This window comes from Scheffersomyces xylosifermentans, assembly GCF_036884685.1.
Source record: "Scheffersomyces xylosifermentans strain CBS 12540 chromosome Unknown RJT20scaffold_2, whole genome shotgun sequence".
NCBI lineage: Eukaryota > Fungi > Ascomycota > Pichiomycetes > Serinales > Debaryomycetaceae > Scheffersomyces > Scheffersomyces xylosifermentans.
Genome location: NW_027042940.1, coordinates 2,404,599 through 2,428,605, shown reverse-complemented (window position 1 = coordinate 2,428,605; position 24,007 = coordinate 2,404,599). Strand labels below are relative to the sequence as shown.

Sequence of the window (24,007 nt, the reverse complement as noted above, 5' to 3'; positions counted from 1 at the left end):
AGAGTATTGAGAGTAGTGGGTATGAGTGAGTACTCAGTATGAGTCTGTACTCAATGAGTAGAGCGTAGATGAAGTAGTACTGAGTTATAAGCATTGAGTAGTAAGTAAAATAATACGCATGGAGTAGTAAGCATTAAGCATTATAATACTGAGTAATAAGCATTGAGTAGCAAGTACTGAATAGTAAGTAGTATAATAAGCATTGAGTAATAAGTACTACGTAGCATTGAATAATAAGTTCTGAATCATAAGCATTGAGTAATAAGTACTAAGTAATCAGTAATAAGTAATAAGTAATATGTAATAAGTAATAAGTAATAAGTATAGATAATAAGTACTGAGTAATAAGAATTGAGTAATAAGGACTGAGTATAGAGAGTGAGAAGTACTGGGTATAGTAATAAGTACTGAGTTGAGATAATAAATACTGAATGCTGAGGAATAAGCACTGAATAATAAGTAATGAGTAGTTGAAATAATTAGAACTGAGTGGAGGTAATAAGTAATAAGAACTTAGCTAGAGCGTAATAAGCATTGAGTAGACGTTATAAGTAATAACTACTTTGTGTGGAGAGTAATAAGCACTAAGTAATCACCGCAGAATACTGAGTGAGATACAAATACAAAACCATTTATCTTAAGCTTTCTGACATCATTGACAGTTCAAAAGATGAAATGTCTTAAAGAGACGTCATTGTAGAAAGAGGCAATAGTCAAAGATAAACGGAGTGGCATTAGAATAAGTTTCATAGTGGTTAGAAGTGTAATAGGTTGTGACTTGTTTATGTGGAATATACTCATCAAATAGTATGCTGTGTCAACACAATAGATATTTTGTGTATTATTACCATCACATACAAAAAGAAAGAAGAACTTGAACATCGTCTAGAGCCTTTTATTTGTTTCGATCTATATGGTAAAAATACAGATAACTTAACCAATTATATTTCATTCGTATTTCTCATTGCACATGGAGTATACGTAGTATACGTCATCACTAAGTCTGTCTATATTTCTCTATATAGATATATATATACATGTACATATATCTTCTCTCTTCTCTCCTCTCTCTTCTCTCTTCTTTCTTCACTCCTCACTCCTCTCTCTTCTTTCCTCTCTCTTCTTTTCTCTCTCTTCTCTTCCCTCTTCTCTTTCCTCTCCTGTCTTCCCATCTCTCTCCACCCTTATCTTCATATACATTTGATGAACCCTTCGTTATACTCCTATCGATACCTGCACCCAACACATAAACCTCCAAATCAGGAATCCCACGGATGACATAAGCAGACATATTCATATTATTTAATATTTTTTAATATTTTTTGGTCCGATGACGATGAGTATATCACGTGACGTCACTATCAAAATGGTTCTTTTACATTTAATGAAGTCTTCACTATGGACGATGAAGTAAGATACAATAGCTTGAATAGTAAAGATTCGGAGCTAGTTCCCCGTGTAAACAATTCGTCTCCTCATTGGGAAGCAAAATCCACAGCGAATTCTCAATAACCACATCAATGGCCAATTCCCGCTTCGAATACGTAAAACAATTCGAGCGTGAGCACCATCTCTTGCCAGATACCTATATAGTGATACGAGTGGACGGAAAAGGGTTCCATAAATTCAGTGAAGAGTACAAGTTCGACAAACCGAATGATCTCCGTGCCCTTCAGGTGATGAACCGAGCCGCTCAGGCCGTAATGTCTCAATTCAGTGATGTGCTCATGGCTTATGGGGACTCCGATGAGTATTCATTCTTACTACGCAAACAGTGTTCACTCTACGAACGACGGGAGATGAAGTTGATTACAATGTTTGCGCTGCTGATCCTGACCAATTACTACTACTACTGGAATGAAGAATTCCCCGAGAAACCATTAAAACAGAGCAGATTGCCGAACTTCGACGCCAGAGCAGTAACATATCCCAACTTCAGTCTCATTAGAGACTACTTCAGCTGGAGACAAGTCGATTGCCACATTAATAACTTGTATAATACGACCTTTTGGACTCTTGTACTGAAAGGAGGAATGACCCCAAAAGAAGCTGAGAATAAGCTAATCGGAACAGTTGCTAGCGATAAGAACGAGATCTTGTTTCTGCAATTTGGTATTAATTACAATAACGAGCCAGAGATCTTCAAGAAGGGAACCATTCTCATGAGGGAGATGACCCAAGAGGAGTCTGAAGTGAACGAGTCTGAATTATCCAGCAGACAGAAGCAACGTATAGAAAAGAAAAGAAAGAAAGCTGAGATCAAGACATATCATGAAGATTTGATAACAAACGAAAACTTCTGGACTTCACGCCCATGGCTATCTCTTTGAATTCAGTTGATATTATTACAGACGTATTAGACAGTATGAGAAAAGGGATGAAAGAATCATGGCCAGTTTATCTGATAGAATATAATAGCGACTTGGCAAAATGGTAAGACGGAGGTAAACATCCACGAAGATCTTCCGTTAAAATTTCTTGAAAATGTCTATTATACGCCCAAATGTGATTCTGCTACACGGGAAGTCTGTACGCCCTGAACCGGAGAACTACAAATAATTTCATCTCCTAACAAAGCCGCCCTTTCTCCTTAGATAATAAAACTCGGAGGATTACCACTATTCGGTCTCATAAATCTCGCAGGCTTAACCAACCGAATTATACTTGTAGGAAGTGTACAACGAATTTATGACCAGGGCAAGTTGCAAATTGATATCCAAACATTGTATAGAGGATGGTGTTATTGAGTATGCAAACTCTAGATAATAACTGCGCATCAAATTCGTATTATATAACTTGTTGTTGGTATAGTTTGTTGAACTTTAATATTATTTAGAGTATTATATTATTGTATTATCATGCAATCCTCATATGTGCTTCCGTTGATTTGTAATTTAACAGGCAATGATCTGTGTAAATACTACAATACTGAGGAGTATACCCCAAAATGTGGGCTTAAATAATTTGAAGTACTTCTTGGATAATAATCAAGGAGTTTCGAATGTGAATTATTGTACGCACATCTTTTTGATAAAATATGTGCCAATAGTTTTATGCGTTAACACATTTAATTTTATAGCCGAACATTAAGTCAGATAAATTCTCTTGGTAGTCAAGACCTAACCTTTGCTAAAACAAGAACTGATTCCCCAACAATATAACAATGTCGCGTACAACTGAAAGGATCAGATATTCAACTGTGGTCAGGGCTCGGATTGCGTTCTTCATACTGTTAGTTGAGAATCGCGGCTAAGTGGTTTGGTGCACAGCCTGTAGTTGATTTAATCCCTTGTGCATAGACCTTCTGCATTAGTCACAGAAGATACACTCATCGCTTACGGCGACTGGCATGGGCAGGCGTCAATACAAAAAGCAACCTAAAATGTTGACTGTTGAAGGAAAAACTTTGTTTACCTCGATGATCACGTACAAAAAGTTAAGTGGTGCTAAAGCTAATGCTTATCTGGTAGTACAAGAGCCCTGAAGAGACCCTATGCTGCTAGAGTGACGACACTTTCTCGAAGCATCATCACACCCCAAATGCAGCTCGCTAGTCCCCATACCCCACTGGTACCCCATCATTGTCGTATCAACACACTGGTTCGTCTCCAGGGAAATGGCTGCAATTTCGGGATGATTGAAGGTACCTAAAAATAAAAAAGCCTATATTGGCTCCCTATAGTCCTGCGTAACGCGTGCACCAACAATTCACACATTTAACGAAAAGAAAAGAAATAATGTGAAGGTAGGCAAAATAGTTTGGGTCAAAGAGGGTCCTTGAGGGACAACGCCTTTATTTGATTTCGCTAAAGAGACCTTTAGTGACCATACATTCAAGGGCTCTGAATTCGAAGGCGTAAGAACTCTGAAATTTAGGATAGGGGTATGCTTATCATCTTGCAGGCGGTACTCGTGGCAACTTGAACCATTTGATTAGAAATGTCGCTCGGGCCATTATCTAGAAAATATTGTACCCACACCTCCGTCTAAACCTTAATTTCAAATTGTCAATTTCAATGTCGCTTTCTTCTCTGCTTACGAGAGGGGCCGTCCTTTTCTCGCGAGAGCGGCTTTAAAATATTTGCCCATGCCCCTCTACTATCATTGAAGGAACATAAACTTGTCTAATTTTAATTCTTGTAAGGGGCTACTTGGGAAATGGTGTGAATGGCTTTGTTATGGGCATGCCATGGGTATAGTTGACTTATTCATTATTCATTGTGCATCTCACATTTTAGGTTCACAGTGTGGATAATAGCCGCCATGCAGATAGGATTTTTTTTGGCCATAAACAACCCAACTAATAGATATTGATGGGGGGTAACCCCTCTTCAGTGAGATGAGTGAAAAATTTCATCTTTATTCGGCGAGGTGGCAGTGGACACGAAGGTACCCACGTCTATAGAGTTGAGAGTTAGCATAGATGTAGAAAGATTCAAGTTGTAGATCAGCAAGGCACTTGCCGGAAGCCACAGATTATGTCACAATATCACTCCATGAGCCCTAGGGGGTTTTTCAGGGTGCCCGATCTTCGGGAGTGTCCGTATCAGATGGATTTCAGTTTGGCTTATCAGGATAGCGAATCGGTGATGTTTCATAAAGGCTAACGGGTATGGAAGAATACACTTTAAGGTTGTCAAAGGAAGTATAATACCGACTCATGCCATTATTAGTAAGATGGGGTGTAAAGGTTGTGGCGGGTACGGATGCTGACCTGAATTTTCGTGGAAGCGCTCAATCCACCGGAATAAGCCACTGTCATATTAGTTATTATGCCTTCAACACAATCAACAAAATAAAATCAGTAGTTTAGTAACTATATCCGTGTGACTGTAACTTGAAAATTCCGCCATTACTGTAAACTCGTTACTTTGCAATATCACTTAATGTCGGTAGCTAAATCCTCGTTAACTTCTTCTAAAACTCTAACGTCTACGAAATTTCAACTGTATTGTACAATGTATTATGTATATTAGACAAACCCATTAAAAGCAAATAAATAGAACTAAAGCAAAAGCAAAGCAGAAATAAATAGACGAATCAAATAGAAAGATGATAAATTATTGATAGATAAATAAGGCATATTGAAAGATGTAGTTCTCTCTATTGTACAATCAATATGCTCACTGTGGTGCTTAGAAAATTGTAGCACGGTCACATAATCAAAATCCAATTATATGAATTGAATAACATTCAGAACAACCCAGTTGTAAATAATTGACGAATCTTCACCTAGATGTGAATCGAATCGCTAAAGGAATGGAATGTCGAAGCTGGCGATGGTGAGCAGCTAATAGGAACCTCTGGCATAACTTGGGAACCAACCTTCTTGGCGTCAGCACCGTTGGAGAAACAATAGTTGTTGATCAAGTCAGTGTAGCTGAGTGAATTAAAGTCTGCACGCTGTTGGACTAAAGGAGTTGAATTGGCAGCCGAATTGCTTTGCATTTGATGCTTAGCTTTGTATGACTGTGAGTATCTATGTGGTGTGGTGGTGTTAATGTCAGACGAAGAAAATGAATGCTTCAAAAGAGGTGGTCTTGTAAGCTTTGGAGGAGCTACAGAGATGGATCTTGGCTTGGCTGAGACTTCGTGCTCATCGTCAAGATTATATCTGGAGTTGATGGACTTCTTTGCTCCGTTGTTTACAGTAGCTGTTGTAGCGCTGGAAACACCTGCATTTCCACTTGCTTGGAACTTTATTAACTTCGTGATCAACTCGTTGAATTGTGGGAACTCGTCTTCCTCCTTCTTGTAAGTGTACGACTTAATACCCAGAATGGCCTTAATCTTAATCTTGTAGTTATTATTGTTGTTATTATCCCAGTAGACTTCGTTGTGGTTGACAGTGTACTTAATACAAAGTTGAATTTCGAGACTGTCTGGCTTACCCTTGAGAAGATCCGACATCAGTATACGGAACTTGAATTGGTCAAAGTTGTTTGGTAAAGGTCTGTTGTAAGACACAACTGAGCCACCGAGGTTGATGTTGGTCTCCCAATTGTTCAAAGTAAGCTTGATCATAAGATCCTTCTCAAATGCCATATTTCTGACATTAATGAGACCAAATAAGTATCCGTTGTCATCCTTGAGTAAGTTAATGCTCTTCAAGTAGACGTTCTTAGATTGTGGTTGGCCCATTGGAATGTTGTGTGAAGTGACTCTATATTCTCTGTGCTTGGTGTGAACAGCAGAGGTTCTTCTAGAAGAAGTTACGGTTGCTGCCCAGGCTTCGTCTTCATCTTCAGAAGAAGTGTCAGATGTCAAATCGCCGTTCTCAAAGTCTCCATTCCAGTTCCAGTGGAAGTAATCCTTTCTTCTATGGCTGTGTGTATGGTTATGTAAGAAATCATACTCATCGTCATCGTCGAGGAAGTCATTGGACTGTGGAGAGTGGATAGGGGTGTTATCCGAAGTAGAAACTGTGCTAGGTGAGTCCATTCCATCGAACATCTTGATGTTTGTGAGTCTGGATGCAAAACGAACAGATTTAGATCTGTTTCCCAAGTGGGATGTCAGAAGAGACTTCTGGAGTAAACCAGGAAGTTTGAGCGACGACTTTACTAATTCACCAGACTTTTTGCGTACAAGTGAAGGAGGTTGGTTTCTTTCCTGTGTCAGGACGGAGCTTTGGCTGTTAAGCGAAGCCAGTGCCTTCATGGCGGCTATCTGTTGCTTTGTGAGTGGTTGGTAGTAGTTTGGGAATGAATGAGTGACTGGTTTTGGCGATGGAGATGATAATTTGATGGTCAGCACAGAAGAGTCGGTATCGATAGAATCTGATGAAGATACGGACGATGAATTGTACATGGAGTTGTTCATGACGAGGTTGTTGAAAGTCAAAGGCGTTGGCTGTGAAAGGTTTGATGTGTTAGCCGCCGAAGATGACAAATCCACGTTTTCATTGTTGCTAGGCACTTGCCTTGTTGTGGTAGTAGTAGTTGATGTGATAGACATTTTATGAGGTCAGCTGTGATTATTATGTGATAGGGGGGATTGATAGACGAGATCTTAGTGGTAACTGTGGTTGTTAATGACTAATATGAAAAATGGATATTATGATTAAAACCGTGAATTATGGGTGTTAAAAAAATGGTAGTAATGGTGTAATGGGTGGGTTATGCTATAGTGTACAGTGTTCGATGCAGAGTGGTAGTGATAGTGATACAACAGTAGTAATGATATTCAGGCTTGATGTGTAGCGCTGTTGTTAGGATTACAGTGATGCTTTTTTAGTGTGTGTGGTTATGAAGTGTATGAAGATAAGAATGACCAGAATGCTAAGCGCCGTATATACTCCTCCCAAAGTATATAGTTGCTATCCAGTATGCAAAGGTGCAAGGTGCAAAGTACAAAGTAGTTGACTGAGGTGGTGGTTACCGCTAGACCGTCATCAATAATAAAGGTACACTTATCACCAAAATTTATTTCACGGCAGATATGTCTCTATATATAAGCAAGTGGAATTTAAGGAGTGATTTAGAAAATGGTATGATGGATAGTGTAATTGAGAAAAAAAATAAAAGGATGTGAGCAGAAGAAAATAAAAAAAATAAAAAGATTAAGGTGGGAGGAGATAATTTTGGGAAGATTGTGTAAAGAAAAATTAATAATCAGTGCGGTGAGTTGAGGAATAATATGGTGAGAGGGAGGAGAAGAAAGAAGGAAGGAACAGAGAAAAGAAGAAGAGGCAGGGAGGAAGTAGGACTGGGTGCGTAAAGGAGGGAAAAAAAAAAAACAATATTAATAATAGCTTGAGTTCTTGAGATAATAGTGAGAGGAGAGACATTTTAGAAGCAAATATTTCTCGGCGTGTGCGTATATCGGAGAGAGAGTGAGTGAGAGTGAGAGAGAGGCAAGGGGAGAAGAAAGGTGGGCAGTGAGTGAGAAAGATGATGATTATTATTGGGGCACCAGTGCAAGCAACATCTGTGGCCGGCGGCGATGTTTTTTTTTCTTTTTTGGAAGAGGATGCTGTCATGCATGGGTTAGGGAATATTTTGGTGTGCGTGCTGCGAGGTAATTTTTGGGATGTCGCGGGCTCGCCCACGATCGGCTCATCTTTGGGCATCTCTGGTAGGGAGGTATGGATGTAATGCCAGCAGGGAAACGAGACCGGAAAAGTGTGATGGCAGTAGTGCTTCGCATATGTGCGTTTGAAACGTCTTGGGTACGATCCCTCTGGAGCAAGCCCGACCCCAGGCGCTAACCGTTTCCACTTGTCAAATGTGATAAACAGAGAGTATCTAGGCTTGCACTGGTTCAAAGCGGCTAAGGTGCCCAACAGCTCATAAACCGGCCAGGAGATTTCCAACAATGTCGCACAACTCCGGAGTGGGTGGTACGGGCGGGAAATGTGGTATTTTAAGCTTTTAGTATGTGTGAAAAAATATTGCTGCGAACCTCAATCGGGAAATTCTTTAGAGATAACAAGTGCAAGCAAAAAGGCCTTAGCATTCGTGTGGCCATTAGGCTTCGTCTTGTGGCCCTTGGTCCCATCTGTTGGGGTAACACCGTAGTGTAAACATTTACCTGCCTGGCATGGTTGAGAGTAGCCCGGTTCCGCAACAAGGGCTATTTCATCTGCATACCCCTCTATTTCCCCCTACTCCATTTCATTCTATACGTGTGGAAGAGATTAAATTACATACATACGCGACTTTTTCTTAAAAGAGGCATTTTTCCTAGTTTTGTTCTTCGTATGTGTGCAGGAATAATGCTTATGCTGCTCCCATTATTCATCCCTTTTTTATTATTTTGAATGTCGTTCAGATGATGGAATAGGACAGCTAGTGGTTCTGTTTCCCCATAATAACGAGATGATGTTACATAGTTTAGTTATAAAATATGGTTTGTCACATACAATTCCTGAGCTATTAACGAGAAAACCGCCGTATCGGTTGATATTTTGCTCTGTTTTAAGTTGGCACCGGCTCAATGCCAGCACACAGCGGAAGTGCTGGGAGATGAGAACGCGACAATCATTTTGACTTTTTCGACATCTCCTTATGGCACGTATTTCGCGATGCAGATACAGAGATGTCGCATTGCTTATCTGGTTTACGGACTTGGATAGTCATGTAGGATACCATAGAGTTAACACCATTTGCATAAACTTCGCTAAAGCTGCCCACAGATTGAGATCTTGTCATGACTAGTATAGGCCCACAACACAATTTCCTGGTGGTAGTATCGCAAAGGTTTTTTTTGTCTTGGAGCAATCCTATAATACGTCATAGACATATCTAAAAAATATTAACTCTAATAATATACCGTAATAATATTTAGGATGATCTATGCACCTTAACCTTTACAAAGGTCCTAAGAATGCTATACAATGGATTCATAATTCATCTTAAAACCCCCATCGGCATGAGAGTGTCAGCAAAACTCCTTACTTTCAGGTAATCTGGCTCTCTCTCTCTTGAAAACTAGTGGAGCAATTTGCTATTTTAGTAACTCAAATTAGGGCCACCACAGTACCACCTCCGTTGGAATGTCTCCACAACCACATTTGAAGCACTTTTGTATGACTCTTTTCCTTTGCATTTCTGAAACATCCCGCCACCACCGATGTTACATCTTCGTTGTCCCTACCCTTTCCTTCGATCGCCAGGGCCTCTTTCAATCAATGTACACCTTCATCTACAATCTGATTATTCTGTAAGCTGATTTTGAGACACGTAAAATTTTTTATCAGTTATTTTTTCCACTTTGGTAGTGCAATTTCTTTTTATGTTAACCTCATCCCTTGTTTTGAAAGATATTTTTTATCCGACTGTATGAGGGAGATTTCCACAACCTAATGCACGACAAAATATAATAATACCTTTTTTATGAGGTGTTTCTTTCGCATGGATTTGTCCTTCAATTGACTATTCGGGACAATCCAGGCCTGTATACAGCCACTCAACCCTCAATTTTAACTACTATGACTATGAGTCCTCAGGCTGGTGTCGTACAAATTTAGGTTATGGCCCAACAAAAGGTTCCTGACAATAAAATCTTGTAAAATACTAATTTGATTGCCGGAATGTCAGAAAAATATGGTTTGTTTACGAAGAATGGCCCCCGGCTAGATCGATGCATGGTGTGTGGGTTTTCTGCGGGTAATGAATAACTTCGCCGTGCTATGGTGCAGCAGATAGCAATTGATGTTTGGTTTACGATAAGATATACATCTCCATTACATTCCACAGATGAAAGCATCAACATTCCTATGCACCCATAGGTGATGTCTCTCCTGTACGTTCGTATTTATACACCCTACTTCACATATCCATCATCGGACTTCATCTAAATTTAGAGCTTGAGATTCGATTTGCGCGCAGTACCATATTATTTAGACTAGATACACACCTAACCTAGTGGATATTTTGTTCGATGCTTCCTTGATGTACTGTATGGTAAGTAACCAAGCCGCAGTGAAATATTTTTGAGTCCCCGCAATCACCCCCACCCTCTGCTTGTTCTGCAGCTCAACCCCTTGGTACCCCTCATAACAGCACCCCTCTTCTACCAGAAACATGTCTAAAATTGCAGCCAGCTTCCACTTGTGGTGAATACGTACTCCACATCGTGTAAAATGCAGTAGTTTTCACACACAATGCTTTATCTAATCAGTGTGTTAATTTCAGGGTTCGCCTGGAAAACCTTTTACTTATTTCAGAGTTATGAACCTCCGGTATTTTTCTCTCCACATATACCCAAACCTTATCGAGGCGTACTTTAACTCTAGCGGTATGCCAGAACTACAATGAACAAACAATGTTTGTATAAAATACGCTAACACGTTTCCCCACAAATAAAGCATGCTACGTCCCAAACTCGGAGTATTATCTAGTAAACATACCCCAAGCCATCCAAGGTCGCTAGGTTTTACGAATTATTGACCTGAGTCTGTGGTAGTTAGGGGCTGGTTATCACCCCACAGACTGGAAATTACATTTACGACTTACTATTGGACTTTAGACGAGTGGCCTAGACGAGACCACCCCAATATGTGGAGCTGTGCCATTACAACCAGGGGTTGTAACCAGGGGTGGTTAAAAGTCTCCTCCCCCACAAAACAACACATCGAGTATATGGACATAGGGGCTACTGCTTGCTATTTCCATAATAGGAACTAAACAAAGATATGTATAAAGAAATGTAAAGAAATTTAAAACAAGATTTTCCATTATTACAATGAGCCGTATTCAATTTCGTGGGCCACGGAAAGAGTCTTGAGACTGGCCATCCTGCTATCGGTAGAACCTAGTCCATTCAAAAGTCTGCGTGTACTCAGATGGCATAAATTCGATGTGTTTATTTGAGTTGAGTTGGAGTCCCCGTTGGTTAAGTATTCCATGGTTTGTGCACCTGGTACCACCATACATCCGAAGTTAATCTTCAAAATAACCTTCTTTTTCTACGGGATGTATGAGTAGTCTGGCCAACTTAAAGAAAACTCACGGAAGAAGGTCATCAATAATGATAACAGAGACTCCTATCATCAAGAGGTGTAACTTTTGACTCGGTGATTTTTGCCCCAATGACTATATAGAGTCAAACAGCTCTTTTTCAGCTAGCTCTGCTTCTATTGCAACTCCTTTGCAACTCACAATATTATGCATATTTTCTGCTTTCTTGATGATTGAAAATTTCATGAGTTAATTCAACTACATCTTCAGATGTCATCAGGTTATCTCGAGAAAATTATTCTAAATTTTTATATGTAAGTGCTTTGTCATAACTAGAAGAATGTGTGCATATCACGAAGTGGATGAACCAATTCTAGGTATTGGGGCCTCTATGATGTTTCTTCTCAAGTTAGTAACTTGAATATATCAAAGGATTAAAAGCGACTGGGAATAAAGCTGGATCCTTCCGACTTCGAAGGATAGAGGCATTAAGTTTTCAATTCAGATCAATGGAACACCATGAGGCACAAAAAGAAAACCTTTGACTCTACGTGGGCATTTTCTCTGGATACTTCTTTGGAATCAACCGTCTTTCAACGACACTCTTGATAAGCGTACTTACAAATTTTGGATTCTTAATTCTCTTGTGATTATATTGAAAAGGATCTCACTTTTTAACATTCATCTTAATCAAAATATCTGAAGGGAGCTAAGAGCATGTGTAGAATTAGAAGATTCCTATAACCGTGTATTCAGGGAGGATTCACCTTAAAAATACTTGAAACATGATTAGAATCTTTTTTATTAGTTTCAAGGACCAATGTTGTTTACATGTCCATGTTCTTTTTCTAGCTTGGGCGATATCGAAGTCCCTATAGTAAGTGGCATATACTACTACTTAAAAGAATGTACGAACCCAAAACCTAAGCAGTAAAGGCAAGCTCCACCTCTTTGGGAATTCTCTTCTATCCAGATACATAGAGTTGAATGATAAGGTGGTTCGTAATCGCATTCATTACATATCTTTCCAGGTGGGACACATATGTACTCGTTGTCACAATCTTCGTTTTCGCAGCCAATCTCGAAGCTTTGCCGTGCGTTCCTGGTTGAATATCGCAATGGCTAACAAACTCTAAGGTTATGATAGACTATAAGGACATGTCCTGATAGTCCATTCGACGTTGGAATAACTTCAATAGCCATGTGATCAATAGACTGGTGTGCAATTGCCGAAGAAAAGTTAGAAGAACCAAAGACTAAGGTTCATTGTTACAGGCATACCTGGCCCTGATGAGTAAAAGTACGCAGCTGTTTAAATTATGCTATGAAACGTTTGTGAATTATTTACTTAATGTGACTAATATTTCTAAATCTTACAATGCTAGTGATTGACATAATCTGCCATAGACAAGAGATCTACCAGACGATTTACTTCTTAGCAGAATCCTCCTTCAATGTGACAATTCTATTTAAAATCACTTCATTATCTGTAGAGTCCTTGTCCTCGCAGAAATAGCCTTCACGCAAAGCTTGGAATCTCACAGTATTGTTACCCTTCTTCTCCTTGATGTTGAAATCACTGCCTGGAATCTCGACATTCCAAGGCGATTTAGCAACAACCTCTCTGAATGAAGGCTCAATCACGGCACCTTCAATAATCTCCTCAGAATGGGGGTTAATGTCCTTCAAGTATCCATCTGGATGGGCTGATGGGTTCTCTGAATTGAATAATTGGTTATAAATTCTGACTTGCTTAACGTGAATGGCATCAGCCTTAGGAACCCAGTGAATGAATGTTTTAGGCTTCTTAGCAGCACCTTCGTTGTCGTAGTTGACATGAACCTTGGTAATGTTGCCGTTGGAGTCCTTCTCGACGGATTTGAAGCTGATGTTAAATGGCACCTTCATTAAACCAACTGGTTGACCAGGTGCTAATCTGAAGTAGTCCTTATCAGCCTCTTCTTCGCGGACATCAGATCTGTCAATGAAGACTCTCTTACCGAATTTTATCTTACGAGAGCCGAAATCTTCACCACCTTTACCTGGCTTGTATGGAATTTCAATAACTTCTTCGAAATCCTCTTCGACATTGTCCACTATGACTTCTACTGGCTTTAAGACCATCATTAAACGGGCCGTGGTTTGGTCCAAGAATCCTCTCACGGCACTTTCAAATCTGACAACTTGGATGTTGGTAGTGGATGTAGTGACACCCAAGGTGTTTATGAAAGACAAAATGGCTCCTGGAGGAACACCACGACGTCTAATACCTTCTAATGTATACAATCTTGGGTCATCCCATCCTCTCACGTAATTTTCATTGACTAATTTAGCAATCTTTCTCTTGGACATGATGGTTCCAGTGATGTTCAAACGACCGTATTCTCTCTGTGCTGGTCTGTAAACGTGCAAGACATCACATAACCACTCGTAAGATTCACGGGAGAGACGGAACTCGGTAGTACAAAGTGAATGACTTATGTTCTCGAAAGAATCGACCAAACAGTGGGTAAAGTCATATGTAGGGTAGATCTTCCATTTGTCACCGGTACGGTGGTGAGGGGTGTTCAAAACTCTGTAAGCAACCAAGTCCCACATCTGAGGAGATGGAGATTCTAAATCTTGCTTCATTCTGAGTGTGGCTTCACCAACACCGAATCCACCAGCCTTCATCTTACGGAACTCTTCTAAATTCTGCTCGACCGACTTACTACGGTGGACACATGCGCTTCTTTCTCCACCCAATGTACCATCGGGCTTCATACCACGGCAAGCTTTAACTTCCTCGGGGGTACAGTGGCACACATAAGCCTTTCCAATTTCGATTAACTTCTCAGCAAGAGTATATAATTCATCGAAATAGTCTGAAGAATAGGTAATCTTCCATGGTTCGAAACCCAACCAGTCGATCATATCCTTAATAGAATTGAAGTAGACTTCTTCTTCAGCTTCTGGGTTAGTGTCGTCAAAACGCAAGTAACAGACACCATCGTGGAATTTGGCATATCCAAAGTTGACCATAATGGCCTTGGAGTGCCCAATGTGCAAGAATCCGTTTGGTTCTGGTGGGAAACGAGTGAATACTTTTCCCTTGGTAAATGCTAAGTGCTCTTTGATCAACTCAGGGTACATTTGAGGCTGCTCACCTGGTTTGTGCAAGTCTCCCAAGAAACCTTCGCTGAACATCGATCTCTCTTTTTCAACCTTGACTTCTTTGTCTTTGCTCTTTTCTTTGGAAGCAGCAGGCTTCTTCTTTTCCTTCTTAACTACATCACGCTCATCCTTTGGCCCTAAACGTTCCAAGAACAATTGGTCAATTATAGGCTTGAACAAGCTAGGGGAAGCCCATTTCAAAGATGGCAACTTCCTTACTTCTCCTAATACCTTTGGAATCATAGAATATCTTTTTTCTTCAACTTCGTCCTTGTTAAGGTTTATCCAGTTGGAGATTTCAGTTTTCACATCCGCTTCCGATACTTCCATTCCTACACCGGCAGCATCGTTCAATTCGTCAATAGACACCTTCTCGCCTTCAGAAGTACTACCGATGAACTTCACGGCTTCACTGATTTGTAAAGTCGTCTTGATTCTTCCATCCAAAATGGCTGCGGTGATCAACTCACGGTTGGCTACATGTGCTGACTTACTCGAATCTACGGCTAATTGGTGCAAAAGCGACAATTTTTTCTCATCTTCTACCTTATCAGTAATATGACCTTCGTCATGGAGAATTGTATAGAGAGACTGAGATACCTTCTTGTTTTTCACGATTTCCAGTGTTTTCTTTTCCGACAAACCTACAGCACTAAAAAGCGCCACCAATTCGTCTTCCAGTGACATCTTTTTTGACTTTGGAATACTTAAGAATTGCTGTTGTTGCAGACTCTATTCTCTTAAAATGTGTCATGAAAATTGCTGTTAGAAAAATTTTGGTTGAGTCAGTTGAGGTGTGTATATAACGATTTTTATTTTGGTCACGTGATATATGGAGTGGGATAGAATGGGCAGTAAAACACAGGTAATGGTTCTAGATTATGGTATTAAAATAGATTTCTGGTATCTAAGTAGTATAATGATATTGATAATGAGATTTTCACTTAAAAAAACAACTCAAAGTTAACAGATGTATTGACTCTATTCATCAATAAACCAATGAACTGAAAGCCCTTGGATGATGTAAGTTCCTGTATATTGACTCCAGTTATAGCGATCATGATTTTGCAACATCTTTTTGATTATGCTTGGAAATGGAGGAGACAAAGGTAACGGTAACAGCTATGTGTGACTCATAATTTGGAAAATATAGACTGCGTTCTGGTTTTTTGGGAGGGTTTGAAAGGTGCTTCCAAAGATTTGGTATTTTTTTAAAAAAAAAGTTATATATGTTGGAATTAATACCATCGTCTTTGATTTTACTAAATGTTTCATTTTATTGTAAAATAGCAAAGAAATTGCAAAATTATATGACTCCAGATTTTAAGTACAAAACTACAATACTTAAACCCATATTCTAGCTTCATTTTCAAACAAAATTCTCCCACATTTCCACATATCCCCCTTGTGAAAGCTACACTTCGTAATCACACCTCTACCTATTATCATCTATTCCGGATACCTATTTACTATATACAATTGTATTATTAACAAACGTCATTTTCAACGCTTATAGCCTAGAAACTTGAAAACTTCCTTGGCAAATGCTGGCGGGTTGTCCAAATAAAGATGGTGTCCCGAGTTTGGGAGAATTTTGAATGAAGCCATCTTCTTGCCAATTTCCTTCATGGAGATATCGTTGATATCGTTGGTCATTTGCAATCCAGCCTCGTCATTCATCCAATCCTTGTCTCCATACATCCATAAAGTTGGCAAGCCCATTTTCACGAACTTCTCTGGGCATCTGTCCAATAATGGCAATTTAGCCAAGGCTCCAACTGCCAAGATTCTGGTAATAGCGTATTCTCCAGAACCCTTAGCATTGAATACTCTATATATATAATCGTGCATGTTCTGGAAACTCTGGACATCCTGGTAGTACGTGTGAGCGAATCTATGTGTAGTCCAAAGAGAGATCATCTTAGACTTTGCTGGACCAGCATTACGAACAATAGAGAAGGGCGAGAAATTCTTCTCCCACATGAAGTCAATTATCTTTCTTCTTCTGGTTCTTTCTTCTTGTTTCTCTTCCTCCACTTCCTGAGCTCTGTCCCCGGATTTATGGACAATCGCCTCCTGGTCCGCCAACACCTCTTGTTGGATTGAAATCGATGGTGCCTGTGAATTCTCCAATTTCTGTTGCTCGTTACTAATATATGTTTCCAAATTGTTCTTCAACAAAGAGTTCTTGTGTCTTTCCACGCCGACAGGACTGATTAATACCAATTTTTCAATCAAGTTAGAGCTGATCTTGGTGTCTGGGTTCGTGATACTTTTGTTGTACTTTAAAGCGTATGCACAACTCAAATATCCACCGAAAGAATGGCCCAACAACATGAATCTGTTGATATTACGCTTCTTTCTCCATTCTTCGATAGCATCTATGAACCAATCTTCAACCTTGTAAATTTCCTGCTTTGTGTCGGCGGGGAAGGTAGGAAACTTAGGCCTCGAAGAGAATCCGAACCCAAGCAAATCAATGGCATGAATCTTGATACCCGGGATTCTCGAAAGTGAGTCGAAGTTGTCTATGAACAACCCCAACGATGCAGCGTATCCGTGGATCAAAACGACATCCCTTGTCGGTTCTGGTTCCCCCAGTGTTCTGCTACTAGGTAATGGTTCCTCGATGTTTTCTATGAATAACTCATGGATATACTGGCCATTACCAATCTCGGTGTTAATAATCAGTGCTCTTCTTTTGCCATCAGACTCAGGAAAAAATGGTAACAGCGATAAGAGTCTTTCTTCCACTTGGGAGTCAGTGTATCTTCCCTGGAAGCTCTGTTTGAACCAGTCCTTCAACGACTCGCCCCAGGTATAGGGAGCACGTTTTCTACCGTCTTCAAACTCGTTTTTCTTGACTTTTGGACGGACGGACGAAGCGTCTTGTGTTTCTGCTGACATCTCGTGTATGGTTTATATGTTAGGCCGAGGCGACTATCAGTGATTGCGATGAGTACGGACAAAATAACTGTGAAAGAGGATGGGAAAAAACAGCAAATTCTTAATTTAATGCTTCACGAGTCTTGTATAACTATCTAGACCCCAAATAACCTGTTCCCAACAACTTTACTCTATTCTCTATTCTACCAACACCTGACAACAATAATCGCTTCACCGTTACTCTATATATATATATATACGCTAACAAATCCGGTAATGCGACTGGAACACGGAGATAACCAGAATAGGATTGCTTCGGTAGGTGTTACGCGGATGTTAAATCTTGGTTTCCGTGGGTGCAGTGTGGTCCGTCCGAAGGCGAAGAGGTAGCATAGGGGCCACCGTACGTACGTAGGGTTTGCGGCAATACTCTGCAGACTGCTCCTTTAGAGCCAGGTTTCAGCAGTTCCAGCTCCTGGCCCATGATAAGAAGCGAGACAAAATGAAATTGCGGAAAGAAATGGAGATTTTACCTTTAGTGCTGTGTGGCATCCGACTCAGTCAGTGGGTATTCCGTAGATAACACAGATCTCGCCTACGAAGAGTTCCAAGAAACTAGTCGCCGAATAAAGGGCTTCCAAAGACTAAGAAGCATTAACTCCGAGAATATCTCATTCGCAGCCTTTCGGGAATAAAATGACTTCAGCCTCTCAGCCTTGCGTATTTAGACGTCTTGCTTGTCTTAGCAACAATTTCTTCGGTTATTAACTAGCCCTATTATAATTCCAGGTCACTACTACCTCTTGTATAGACTATGGAAAAGGAATCCCTTGCTTGTCTCTTTCCATCAGATACTACTTTGTATTGAGGCAAGGCTCCTCTCAACTCATAGGTGGAAATTTCGCTTTACCCATCACGTGCATTTGTTGCGTGAGCAATCATTATCCAAAGTCGTGCGCTGACACAATCAGTTTTTCAAAATACTCACGTGACAAGTCTATTGTTATATGCAGCTCTTTCAATTGGGGTTGTCTGTAGGAAAATTTTTTTTCAATCTATACATAAATTTTTCTTTTCAATCAGTTAATAGGTTTCTTCTTCTCTCCACATATAACAACTATACAAAAATGGTATGTAAAATCGGGGCCAAATAGAGGAAGATATGATGCCATATGGAATGATGATTTTGAAGAGCGTAGTACTAACATGTAGTAGGACACTAAAACTCCAGTTACTTTAGCTAAAGTTATCAAGGTCTTGGGTAGAACCGGTTCCAGAGGTGGTGTCACCCAAGTCAGAGTCGAGTTCTTGGAAGACGCTTCCAGAACCATTGTCAGAAACGTCAAGGGCCCAGTCAGAGAGAACGACATCTTGTGCTTGATGGAGTCTGAGCGTGAAGCCAGAAGATTGCGTTAAATCTGTCATCTTGAAAAGTTATTGAAGATTCCAACAGTAGTCCAATATACCACGCCTACGTTGAACATATTACTACACCATTATTATCGTCATGTTTGTTACAATCTAATATTATAAAAATTACGAAAAACTGGGGTTCTTTTCATTTTAGAGGTTTTCCAAGTTTGGGTTCATAGCCAAAATGACCGTAAATCTCAAGTTGATTATTTAATTGTCATCCTATCCACCTTCTCATTATCCACTAAAGCTTTTTAATACATAAAAACCTTTTTATCGTGGGGTTGTTGCAAACTATACAACTCAGTTGGAGCATGTAGCCAGTAGACAAGTAATTTTGCGGTCACATTTGATCACGTGTGTTTTCATTTTCAGAGCCCTAACCCTCAACCACTGCATATGCAGTATATATTACGTGAACATCCATACCGCAACACAAGCATTCTCAAACTTCATTATGTAGGGGGCTATATGTCTAGATATGATTTGTCATGCTGGTGCCGTACCAGGTTGACTGATTTTCTTGAAATGTCCAACTGGTAGGTCCTTCTTAATATGAATGATAGAATCGAGATTGCTGACCCAACTTTATATTGAACAGGTGACCAGTATTTGAAATCCTGAGCAAGAAAATGGCGTAATAGATTTGAGTGGTTTCAGGATAAATGGTTGCGAATTATCCAGTTCACATATCCTATAGTACAGAAGGATAATTTTATTATATTTAACCAGACAAGCATATACATCTACGACAAATGTTTAACACATCCGTGCACAGCTGGTCCAAGCAAGAATGTAGTCTCTTCGTGCAACATTAGATCATAATTATGGCTCACGTAGGGGGTCAGATGAATTCAAAGACGTATCTGTATCGCGGCTAATCTTAATCTTAATGAACACTGACCATCTATTACCTCCCTGCTTCTGCTCCAAATCTTACAAGAGTCCTTAAATCTGCTCCGAATTTGAAGCGATCTTTAGCACTGAAAAATGGATTCTAGCATGAATACATGAAGCAATGCACTGCATTCGGTGAAGAACCGAGCTGTGTGACTTTTTTGTTCGTAATGACTTATTTAATCACTGCATTTTCGAGATTCCATAATTATTTGGATTTTGTTTAAGATGATATTATTTACACTGCCAGAGAGGTCTGAATTCATGGAGTATACTTTGTATTGACACCATGAGATGGTTTCTCCCAACAATCCAGGCTACTAGCTCACTGAAGTTTGCAATTGATGCAAATCTGGTCAAATGGGAAATAATATATGTAAGTATAAGCATTACATGACGTAGGCAAAAAAAAAAACCGAAACTTCCCTTTCAGAGAGAGCCCCTGTGTTCATAATAACTACATTGCCAGGAATGACAGAAGCAAGATGTGAAATTAGAGTTAACCTAACAGGGTAACCGGTGCTCAATCTACACTTGCGGTTTAAGTTCAATTACGTGCAAGAAATGTATATATCAAAAACAAAAGCCAGTTAAGCTTTCTTATTTGAAATATTAGTTACTCGTCTTTACAACTGAAGATTCCATCCCGTTGCATAAGAGAAGCATACGGATGGACCCTGGGCCTTGCCCATAAGATATTATGGATATCTTAAGAAATAAGGATAATCTTCTAAATTTTTGCAGTATGTACTTTCCGTATACATGATAATAACGGTATATGCAGAGTCACAATTTGGAACCACTTCTAATTATATCATGCCCGCATCAAGGGGGTAAGCAAGTGGAGTGACGACAGTGTACTTGAAGATTCTAAACGGCAGAAACTCCAGAAACTCAAGACACTAGATTTTTTATCATGTAGGTCATATCTGCATAATTTAAAGGATAACGACGCATTCGAATTGCTGTGGAGAGATCTTCATATCTACCCAAGCGATGTAGATTCAAGATCCTCTCCTTCACTAAACAATTAAATGTATGATTTACAGTCTTTATAATTAATAATAAAAGTCCAGAAACTCGGTTTTTTTTTCATTTCGTAGTACTTAGAAGAATGGTTTAAGACCACTTCAAATAATCCATTGGTATTGAATTATCCAAATTTCGGTGTGCAGCAATCCAAATCTGGGATTGGAACATTTTAATGTGGGAATATTTTAACTGCTTGAAAGGATTTACGTTTGACCAGGCATACGCCGCCTTGTTTGCGGATATCGACATACAACAGATAGTTGGGGGGTTGGGGGATATTTTAGACCACCAAATTCTTTGCCCCTATACATGGCAGTTCCAGAAAATATTCGAATCTTTATAAAACTGTTTGTTACGGTTGACATAGCGCAAAGTTGAGTGACCTCGTGAAACGCAAACTAAAGATGGCTTATATTAGAAGAGGAGAGAATTACGACAATTTGGACCGTTACACCCCGCGTGTAGAGGTTTTGCTCGAGGCAACCTTCTGGCAATGTAGTAGCTCTATCTCAATGGGATTTTGCTCCACCAAAAACCTGGGGGAAGTTAGAGATTCGCTATCTGTCGAATGGCTTCAAGAGTGAATTTTTAATTGTTTTATTCAATTGAGTACAGGGCGAGTTTTTTCTTTGTTATTATAAATCAAATAAGATGTGTGTTTGATCTCGTAAGCGCATGGGTCTACTCAGTAGTATGATACCATCTCTCTTTGGTAGTATAGCAAAGCAAGTCATCGGTAGGGAGTCCATTTACTCTTAACATCTTAAGAGATATTACGAGTTGCGTGTTTCTCTGTAATTAATACCAATTACAAAAAAAAGAACATACCCTTCACCATGCTTCCTATGATACCTGACAGTTTCCCAATTCAGGGTCAAAGCTTTCATATTTTTTGTGTTGCAACTTCTTTATACTAAACACATAAAAGGTTATAGTATTGGATATTGAGTATAGAGAGTAGAAATATATATACAATTATTGAGACTAGTTAACAAATGATATAAGGGTATAAAGAATAGAGTATATACAATACCAGATCCATTTGTAGAAATTAAAACAATATATAGACTTCCGAGTACAGTCGTATACCATAGCTTGGACTTTATAGTATCCATAATTTATAGTATCTACATTCATAGCTCATAGCATCCATAACTAATAGCATCCATAGTTCACAGCATCCATAGTTCACAGCAACTTTATCAACAGAGTCTACTGCCTTATACGACAAATAATAGTAATAGTGACAATGACATATCTACGTACACTCCTAAGTTTCCAATGGAAAGGCTCAACATCATAACATCTAAAGTGACATTATCTACATACTGCGACATCTATTGCGACATTTGTTCCAATATCAAAATTCGAAATATCAAAAGCTTGAAAATCTCTGGTTCATGACCACGGCGGCTAGGAAACCTGATTATAGTAGGTTTAAATTGGGAAAATGTCTGATTTAGATGATGATTTGTTGGCATTGGCCGGAGGAGATGATGATTTCGGATCGGAATCGGAAAATGAAGCCGTTGCTCCAGTGAAAAGATCCAAGGGTGGTGACGGAGACAACGACGAAGACAACGAAGATGATGATGATGACGAGGTCTTTGCTAAGAAAAGACGTGTGGATACTTCGGACTTAGAGCCATACGATGACGCCGGTGATGATGATGAGGATGAAGAAGAGGAAGAGGAAGAAGATGATGATGAAGAAGGAGAAGAAGATGACTTGGTCAACCCTTACCCATTAGAAGGTAAGTACAAAAATGAACAAGACCGTGAAGAATTGGAGTCTATGGACGAAATCCAAAGAGAACAAATCTTGTTCGATAGAACACAAGAGATGGAGCGCTATAATGAAAAGAAGTACTTGCAGCAAAGAATGAAGTTACAAAAGAAATTGAAAACTGCTAGTACACCGGGCGCCAAAGGATCGAGATCTTCCAACCGTACAAAAGACAGCTCTAAACAAAGTTCCAAACGTGACAAATTGAGTGAATTGAGAAAACAGAGAGAGCAAAAGGTTAAAAGAGCTACCAGGAAGTATGACGAATACGAAGACGATGAAGACGAAGAAGAGTCTGATGATGACCTCAGAGGAGAGGATGAAGAGGAAGAATCTGACGACTATGATGACGGTGTAGTTGCCTGGGGAGGTGCCAGTAAGTCGAAGCCAAAAAGATCTACTGAATTGGCCAAATTGGAAGATATTAATAAAATAAGATTGGGCAGATCGAAATTGAGCAAGTATTGCTTCTATACAGACTTCAATGAAGCAGCTGTGAACTGTTTCGCCAAAGTTAACTTGGGAATAGACAAGAGAACAAGAAAGCCGATGTACAGATTGGTTAAAGTCATTGATGTGGAATCGAAACCGTCGAAAGCTTACAAATTGGGCAATTTCAAATGTGATTTATTCCTCGTCGTAAGTCAAAATAAGAAACAAACAAAGGAGTTTCCTCTCAGCATATTCTCTGACTCGCCAATCAGTCATGAGGAGTTTGACAGATATTTGAAGGAGTTGGATAAAACGGGCGAGACGATAGACTTCTTGGATGATGTTAACGATAAATATGAGCAATTGCAAGTTTTCTTCAACAGAGGTCTTAGTGATAAGGATGTTAATGAGATGATAGCTCGTAAACAGAAGTTACAAGGTGTCAGAGAAGACGAAATTACAGGTTATGATGCCGTAAAAAGGAAGTCCAGGTTAATGGACGAATTGAAGATTGCAAAGCAACAAGCCAATCCACAAAAAGTCCGTGAGATCATTGACAAGTTGAAGAAGTTGGATAATATATTAATCAACCAGACTAAATCACAAAACAATTCCGTTGAATTGAACAGTATGTCCAAGGTCAATGAAAGAAACAGAAAATTGAATCTGACTAATATTAGAAAGGCAGAGATCAAATCAAGAAACAATATCCAAGTAGCTGATGGAGGTGACCCATTCTCAAGATTGAAGACAACAACCAGAATATTCTACCAGGATTTGATTAATCAGGAGAACGAAAAGGCATTGAATGATGCTAAAGCCAACTACCAGGATTTGTTGGATGAGAAGAACAAGCAAGAGGAAAAGATTGCCAAGTCTACCTACAGAGAATTAGGAGAGATGGACAAGTTGATCAAAAGCATAGACTTCGATGTGGAGATTGAAATTTAGGAGTTGAATTCCTAAAGTCATGGAGCTTCGCAGGAGAAGACAAGAATCGGTAGTA

The 24,007-nt window shown here is 39.5% G+C and overlaps 7 protein-coding genes across 7 annotated transcripts; 3 read left to right on the top strand and 4 right to left on the bottom strand. All coding sequences in view use genetic code 12, as the record gives it.

Moving 5' to 3' along the window:
- Nucleotides 1-1,201: 1,201 nt before the first annotated feature.
- Nucleotides 1,202-2,617, top strand: THG1 (tRNA guanylyltransferase). Its single transcript, XM_064919652.1, has one exon. It carries the CDS (start codon nucleotides 1,521-1,523, stop codon nucleotides 2,328-2,330), a length of 810 nt encoding a protein of 269 aa, XP_064776429.1. The 5' UTR covers nucleotides 1,202-1,520; the 3' UTR covers nucleotides 2,331-2,617.
- A 2,615-nt stretch (nucleotides 2,618-5,232) lies between these two features.
- Nucleotides 5,233-6,957, bottom strand: GAC1 (protein phosphatase regulator; the record flags this gene model as incomplete). The annotated part of the gene is made up of 1 exon (XM_064921423.1): nucleotides 5,233-6,957. The coding sequence occupies one exon, from the start codon at nucleotides 6,955-6,957 to the stop codon at nucleotides 5,233-5,235; it is 1,725 nt and encodes a 574-aa protein (XP_064776428.1).
- A 507-nt stretch (nucleotides 6,958-7,464) lies between these two features.
- Nucleotides 7,465-12,112, bottom strand: RJT20DRAFT_126384 (uncharacterized protein; the record flags this gene model as incomplete). The annotated part of the gene is made up of 1 exon (XM_064916746.1): nucleotides 7,465-12,112. A coding segment is annotated over exon 1 (458 nt), but the record flags the coding sequence as incomplete, so codon positions are not given.
- Nucleotides 12,113-12,701: 589 nt separating this feature from the next.
- Nucleotides 12,702-15,296, bottom strand: GLN4 (glutamine--tRNA ligase). Its single transcript, XM_064916745.1, has one exon. The coding sequence runs from the start codon at nucleotides 15,240-15,242 to the stop codon at nucleotides 12,831-12,833; it is 2,412 nt and encodes an 803-aa protein (XP_064776426.1). The 5' UTR covers nucleotides 15,243-15,296; the 3' UTR covers nucleotides 12,702-12,830.
- A 691-nt stretch (nucleotides 15,297-15,987) lies between these two features.
- On the bottom strand, nucleotides 15,988-17,666 carry RJT20DRAFT_31140 (uncharacterized protein). The gene has a single exon (XM_064919651.1). The coding sequence runs from the start codon at nucleotides 17,460-17,462 to the stop codon at nucleotides 16,059-16,061; it is 1,404 nt and encodes a 467-aa protein (XP_064776425.1). The 5' UTR covers nucleotides 17,463-17,666; the 3' UTR covers nucleotides 15,988-16,058.
- Nucleotides 17,667-18,568: 902 nt separating this feature from the next.
- On the top strand, nucleotides 18,569-18,857 carry RPS28B (40S ribosomal protein eS28; the record flags this gene model as incomplete). The annotated part of the gene is made up of 2 exons (XM_064919553.1): nucleotides 18,569-18,571; nucleotides 18,657-18,857. 2 exons carry the CDS (start codon nucleotides 18,569-18,571, stop codon nucleotides 18,855-18,857), a joined length of 204 nt encoding a protein of 67 aa, XP_064776424.1.
- A 3,376-nt stretch (nucleotides 18,858-22,233) lies between these two features.
- Nucleotides 22,234-23,952, top strand: RTF1 (Rtf1p; the record flags this gene model as incomplete). The annotated part of the gene is made up of 1 exon (XM_064918251.1): nucleotides 22,234-23,952. The coding sequence occupies one exon, from the start codon at nucleotides 22,234-22,236 to the stop codon at nucleotides 23,950-23,952; it is 1,719 nt and encodes a 572-aa protein (XP_064776423.1).
- Nucleotides 23,953-24,007: the final 55 nt, after the last annotated feature.